Below are 7,216 nucleotides of genomic sequence, written 5' to 3' on the forward strand. Positions count from 1 at the left end.
CTTTTCCTTTCGTCCTTACTCCTATCCTCCTTCCTGCACGAGTCCTGGAGTTTCCCTATACTCGGGCTTCTGCTTCTGCTCCTTGCGTCTGCCTAGGAGAGGCGCTTGCGTCCTGAATCAGGCGCCTGTGAGGCGAAGAGTGCCTGCTAGGCGAAAGGAGAACATCCTGTTCCTGGCGCCAAGAAGGAGAAGAGCTTGCGTCCTGGTGAGCGCGCCTGGGCCAAGAAGGCGAGGCGCTTGCGTCCTGGTGAGGCTGCCTGGTCCAAGAAGGAGAGGCATTTGCGTCCTGATGAGGACGCCTAGAAGGCGAAATGCGCCTGCGAGGGGAAAGGAGAACACTTTGTTCCCGTCGTCCATGAGGGGAGACGTTTGCGTCCTGGTGACTGCGTCTAGCAGGCGAATAACTCCTTTTCTCTTTTCGTCCATCCGGAGAGGCGCTAGAATCTCTCCTATCCCTCCTGGGAGGTGAAGAAAACTTGTCTAAGCTTCGGCGCCTATTCGGCGAAACTCTTGCGTCCTTCGGAAAATGTCTAGAGGACGAACGAACGCTCCTTCCTTCTTGCGGAGCTCTGAATAGAGAGGGGCTCTCTTCTCTCCCGGAGCTCTTAGTCGCACGAGTTCTCTCACGAGAAATCCGCGAATCAGGCTCCTGATGCTTGCCATGAGAGGCAAAATCGTCTCTAGCAAAAACTCCTGGGAGAAACTCCTGCTCGGAGGGAGTTTTCCGATTCCTGTCATATGTGACTGAAGAAGGTCTCGCTGGGGATGAAAACCTTTCAGGCGAGGAGCGTCTGCTAAAGCCAGACGCTTACTCTCTGATGCTCTCCTAACAGAACTCTTGATGGGAAGAGAAATGTCTTTCTTCCTAGAAGAGCCTTCAGAAAGAACTCCCACTAAGGCAGACAACTGCTGTTGGAGTCCTACCAAGACTTCCTTCGTCTTGTGTGATAAGTCTTCCGGAGAAGAGTCAGGAGATCTCATAGCTCTCTTCTTACGAGCAGGCGAATACTCCGGAAATGGCTCAGGACTGGAACGCAACGCTTCGCTTGCTGGCGTCTTCCAGGATCTCTTAAGAGGACGCGACTTAGCGGAAGAACTCCATCCTCTTCTGGGAGACGAAGAGTCTGAGTCCGAAAAGCACTTCCTGAGGACGCTTTTGCAGTAGCTGTCCTTGGCAGCCTGGGAAGCGGCTACAGGATCTGCCGAAGGGACGCCTGACCGTTGGGAATACTCTACATCCCCCTTTGCGGCTTTTCGACATTCCTCCTCCTTGGTCATGGGAGTCTGAAAGAGGTCTAGGCCTAGGAGCAATGCGGAGTCGGTCAGACGCCCCCTCCACTTCACTGGGGACACTGCACAAATCACTGCACACATCACTGCTCTTACCTGTCTCCACTTTCATTGCTTGCAGTTGCGATTTCAAGCTGATTATTGAGGCTCTCATTGCAGGCCATTTCCGTAGACGCATCTACAGGTTCGCTGCTGGGGGAAGGGGCTGAAGCCAAACTATGAGCAGGTGAAATACTAGAAAAGTTAGGAGCTACTTCCTGTTCATTAGAGCAGGATCTACTTGAGCTTCTGATGGAAGCCCTCCTAACTCTATCTTTCTCAAGTTTCCTTACATAAGAAGCCAAGGTCTTCCATTCCACTTCCGTTAAGCTCTCACATTCCAGACAGGTGTTAGTCGCAGAACAATCATTCCCCCTACATTTCTTACAGACTGTGTGAGGATCCACCGATGCTTTCGGTAGCCTCACCTTACATTCCTCTTTCGCACACACCCTAAATACATTTTAAAGAGAATCCAAATCAAAATCCAAAAAACGGTCCACGATAAGCGTATGCCAAAACCAAAGATCAAAGTACATCACCAAAGACCAGATAGATAATCCTCGGCCACGAGAAAAGAATTCCAATGCAGGAGGTACAACAACGATGTTGTTGCTACCAGCGACAGAAAAATTCTGGTTAGAAAACGGAATGGTTCCTATTTCCGCAGCCCCACCCAGCGGCGGGAGTGGGCTGGTCACCTGACCTACCTGTCGCGTGTGCCGCGAGTTTTGAATTCTGTCGGGACGTCAGAGACTATAGCTAAGTATATATCTGCCGGGGAAGTTGCATGTACAAAAACTAGCCAATTCATTATTTATCAACAGATGTCTAAGCCCAAACCTCTCACACCTTTGCATATCAAAGAAAAAACAAATAAGTTGAAACAAAATAGTCGTCGGCAGCCGGCTCAAATCATTTTTTTTCTACAAAACTTGAGTTCCCTTAAATTTCTTAGCATTACATAATCTCTAGCACTGTTATTCATGAGCTCATTTTAGCTGATAAAAATATTTTTTGCTGTTATGAGTTTGTCCCAGGTGTGGCCAAATCATGGAATGATTCTCATAGCTATGTAGTGGAATGAATAGGGCTTCAAAAGATAAAAGTGGTCCAAATACATTCCACTACATAGCTATGAGAATGATTCCATGATTTGGCCACACCTGGGACAACCTCATAATAGCAAAAAATCTTTTTATCAGCTAAAATGAGCTCATGAATAACAGTGCTAGAGATTATGTAATGCTAAGAAATTTAAGGGAACTCAAGTTTTGTAGAAAAAAAAAATTATTTGAGTCAGCTGCCGACGACTAAACCAAAGAACATTACTCAAAATGCAACAAGTTAAAGAAAGTAAAACGTTGCCTCTGAAATTATGTAACCTACTCTCTTACAAGCTCCCACCTTGTTCATTCACAGTTGTTATTCCGATAACCCACAATACATCATGAAAGGATAGATGTCAGAAAAACTGTAAGAAAAGAACCTTTTCACTAATGGCATTCTTTTTCTCGGGTCTGTTGTAGGTGATGATTCGGAGGCCACCTTCACAAGTGACGCTGAGGGTCTCGTATGTGGCCTGAGAAGACATGGGTTGCTGTTGCAATGTTGATCCGAAGACTGGCTTTGATGCTGACCATCCTAAAGCATGCCACAGGGTTCCACCACTATACCTCACTTTAGCGCTTGTGCTGAAAGTAAAACAAGTAAGTTAGCTGAGGAATAATATAGAATTTGGGTCAAAGGCCAAGCACTGGGACCTCATACAGCGCTAAAAGGGAAATGGACAGGAAGAATTTGAAAGGTATTAACAAGAGGAAAACCTCACAGTTGCACTGCAAAACGACTGTTAAAGAGGTTGGAAAGTCAGATGGAAGAAAAAGAATATGAATGGAGGCACAGCAAAATGAATGAAAGAGGTTGCAACATGGTTATCCTCAAATTCGGCAAAGTTGTAATATTAAACCAAACTCCCACGCATTGTGTTTACTAGTAACAACTCATGTAAACTAACGTTTGGGCTACAACATAAACCAATATGGTAAGTAGGCCCACCTACCTAGGGTAAAAAACCGCATGGTACAGGGGAGGACCATGTACGATCAATGTGTACAACCCCAAAAAAAGTACATTATAACGCGTCCTGACATCGGAAATGGGCATCAGACGCGACTTGTTGTTGGTGAGAAACGGAGCTAAAGACCTCTACTCCGGTGTCAGGACGCGTTATAATGTACTTTTCTTGGGGTTGTACACATTGATCGTACATGGTCCACCCCTGTATCATGCGGTTTTTTACCCTACCTAGGTAGTATCAGTAGCAGTAAACTGGTGGTATGATTTTCAAATTATGGTGGGTAGTAGTATAGGCCTATTAAAGACTGAAAAACTGTAAAAACGCAGCATACAAATCCCAATATAAAGTTTGGCCATTAAAATAGGCCTACTACCTCGGTGTTGATGAATAGGCTAAGTTACAACTGGGTTCAAGTCCAAATTGCACCTTCTAATCGTCATGTTACAGTAGGGCTATGCCAGCCTAAAGGCCAGCTTAACTACAGTGGCATTTACCACAGCATACTCGAAGAATTACAAAGGATTCTCCTCACCTAAATATACGTCTTATAGCGTAAAGACCCGACATCTTTGACAGGTAGGCTTAGGTCTAGGCTCCGGTACGGTTATCCTCAGGAGGGCCTTCAGCAATTGATTACGCTTATTTTGGTTACATCAAATTACAAATAACGCTTTGCAAAATCTCTTGTCACTTAGATTAACCGTCTACAGCAATGAAATTACGTTTTATTTAACAATTAACTAAGTTTTTGACGGCTAAAGGACTAGTAGTAGTTACAACAGTAGGATTTCTCATATTTATTCCTTGCAACGGCTCCCTTTCGCCGGGTCCAAAGCTCATGCCTTCCTTTGCTGTGTTTTTTATACAAAAAGTTATCTGAGATATGGTCTTAGCCTTCCATGAATAAGGCTGTTGATCGATATGAAATTTGGTTCTTAGTTCACTATCAGGAGAACTCCACCGTAAAAGTTGTATTAATGCCTTTTCTTTAACTCGTGAGCAATTTGCTCAGATTCCTCGTCAATAATCTTGGTATTTTCTACACACAAAAGTTGGTTTTCCCTACAGAGTAACTTCGACCTTATGGTTCTCCTTTTAGTTTATTTCTCATTTTGCTACCCAATTCATATATTCATTATTTTATTTTTTTATTTTGTGTTCTTTTCATACACTGATTATTATTATTATTATTATTATTATTTTATTATTTATTATTATTATTTATTATTATTATATTATTATTTTATTGTTTATTATTATTATTTGATTTTTTATTTTATTTATATATATTTTTTTTTTGCTCTATCACAGTCCTCCAATTCGACTGGGTGGTATTTATAGTGTGGGGTTCCGGGTTGCATCCTGCCTCCTTAGGAGTCCATCACTTTTCTTACTATGTGCGCCGTTTCTAGGATCACACTCTTCTGCATGAGTCCTGGAGCTACTTCAGCGTCTAGTTTTTTCTAGATTCCTTTTCAGGATCTTGGATCGTGCCTAGTGTTCCTATGATTATGGGTACGATTTCCACTGGCATATCCCATATCCTTATTTCTATTTTCAGGTCTTGATACTTATCCATTTTTTTTCCCTCTCTTTCTTCTCAACTCTGGTGTCCCATGGTATTGCGACATCAATGAGTGATACTTTCTTCTTGACTTTGTCAATCAACGTCACGTCTGGTCTATTTGCACGTATCACCCTATCCGTTCTGATACCATAGTCCCAGAGGATCTTTGCCTAATCGTTTTTCTATCACTCCCTCAGGTTGGTGCTCGTACCACTTATTACTGCAAGGTAGCTGAAGTTTCTTACACAGGCTCCAGTGGAGGGCTTTTGCCACTGAATCATGCCTCTTTTTGTACTGGTTCTGTGCAAGTGCCGGGCATTCACTTGCTATGTGGTTTATGGTTTCATTTTTCGTATTGCACTTCCTACATATGGGAGAGATGTTATTTCCGTCTATCGTTCTTTGGACATATCTGGTCCTAAGGCCTGATCTTGTGCCGCTGTTATCATTCCTTCAGTTTCCTTCTTTAGCTCTCCCCTCTGTAGCCATTGCCACGTGTCATCGCTGGCTAGTTCTTTAGTCTGTCTCATGTATTGTCCGTGCATTGGTTTGTTGTGCCAGTCCTCTGTTCTGTTTGTCATTGTCCTGTCTCTGTATATTTCTGGGTCTTCGTCTACTTTTATTAGTCCTTCTTCCCATGCACTCCTTAGCCACTCGTCTTCACTGGTTTTCAGATATTGCCCCAGTGCTCTGTTCTCGATGTTGACGCAGTCCTCTATACTTAGTAGTCCTCTCCCTCCTTCCTTTCGTGTTACGTATAGTCTGTCCGTATTTGATCTTGGGTGTAGTGCTTTGTGTATTGTCATATGTTTTCCTGGTTTTTCTGATCTATGCTGCGGAGTTCTGCCTTCGTCCATTCCACTATTCCTGCGCTGTATCTGATTAATGCACTGCCATGTGTTTATGGCTTTTATCATATTTCCGGCGTTGAGTTTTGACTTGAGTATCACCTTGAGTCTCTGCATATATTCTTTCCTGATCGTGTCCTTCATTTCTTGGTGTTTTATATCCTCTCCTTCCATTATTATTATTATTATTATTATTATTATTATTATTATTATTATTATTATTATTATTATTATTATTATTATTATTGTTATTAATATTATTATTATTTGGGAGGGAGGCCCTCTCGTAGACATGTTTCGTTAAAAATTATTGCTGCTTCAGCACTATTAGTCTTGTAGAGAGTCTTCTCTATTTTTCTGATGACGGCTTTCTCGTTGTTGCTTATACTGGCGAGCAACGCACCAAAGAGCATGGTAAAATTCGGTTGAGTCATTTGATTTATTATTGCTTATACAATTCTCTCTCTCTCTCTCTCTCTCTCTCTCTCTCTCTCTCTCTCTCTCTCTCCAACGCGACGTTTCCTCCTGATCCGCAGACATTATCAAGCGATGACCGCTAAGGGACTGAATTCGAGTGGTTGCTGTTTTTTATTAAGCTGACCTTGTGTCAGCACGGGCTCTTGCTCACAGAGCAAGTGGTTGTTGTTGTTGTTTTTTATTAAGCTGGCCTTGTGTCAGCACGGGCTCTTGCTCACAGAAAGTGGCGAGTCCTTCTTCTTAAATCGTGGTGTTGCGGGCTCTTGAGTACGGTATAGAGAACCTCTCCGGCAGGACGAGTTTTCATTGGTTCCTGGGAAGGAGACTCATACAGCGAGCGTTTACGAGTCCTGCAGACCTTCTCAGGTGGGGGGTATCACTGGGAGCCTATTGATTAGCTTCTACCTGAGTGACGTCACCCCTGGTATTATTCTGATAGTGCTTCACGTCCGGTGTTTGTTTCATGCGCTCTGGTACTTTCGTTGGGGGGGAGGGGCGCGGTCCTCCTCACACACGTCGGTATCAGGAACGCTTCTTGAGTGGTATTAAGGGGAGGCTTTTGCTCGAGTATAAGCAGTGCTTCTAGGAGACGCAGACGTCGTGGGTCAGGGGCTCTCCCGATGATTTTGACATTCCTGATGATGTCGTCTCTTGTGATGTCTTGCTGGTGTACTGCAAGGGCGTGCTGCCTAATGGCGCCCTCCTGGGCATGTTAGGAGATCCTTTTAGACAGGCGCATCGTCGTCATGCCGATGTAAATCCCAGGGCATCCTTGGGCGGGGCATACGTATTGGTAGACAATGTTGGACTGCTTTAGGCGGTTTCCTACGATGCGCCTGTCTAAAAGGATCTCCTACCACGCCCAAGAGGGAGCCATTAGGCAGCACGCCTTTGCTGTACACCGACAAGACATCA

At 44.0% G+C, this 7,216-nt stretch overlaps 2 protein-coding genes across 2 annotated transcripts in view; one reads left to right on the top strand and one right to left on the bottom strand.

Moving 5' to 3' along the window:
* The window catches only part of LOC135209143 (enoyl-CoA delta isomerase 2-like), an 82,697-nt gene extending 78,492 nt beyond the window's left edge, over nucleotides 1-4,205 (bottom strand). The window contains exons 1-2 of the mRNA XM_064241800.1: nucleotides 3,942-4,205; nucleotides 2,819-3,023 (exon numbers count right to left, since the gene is read on the bottom strand). Coding sequence (XP_064097870.1) covers nucleotides 2,819-3,023; nucleotides 3,942-3,976 — 240 coding nt within the window. The 5' untranslated portion in view covers nucleotides 3,977-4,205. The remainder of the gene's footprint in view (nucleotides 1-2,818; nucleotides 3,024-3,941) is intronic.
* Nucleotides 2,900-7,216, top strand: part of LOC135209142 (zinc finger protein Xfin-like) — a 46,427-nt gene continuing 42,110 nt past the window's right edge. Inside the window, exon 1 of the mRNA XM_064241799.1 lies at nucleotides 2,900-3,038. The gene's annotated coding sequence lies outside the window, so the exon portion shown is untranslated. The remainder of the gene's footprint in view (nucleotides 3,039-7,216) is intronic.

This window comes from Macrobrachium nipponense, chromosome 37, assembly GCF_015104395.2.
Source record: "Macrobrachium nipponense isolate FS-2020 chromosome 37, ASM1510439v2, whole genome shotgun sequence".
NCBI lineage: Eukaryota > Metazoa > Arthropoda > Malacostraca > Decapoda > Palaemonidae > Macrobrachium > Macrobrachium nipponense.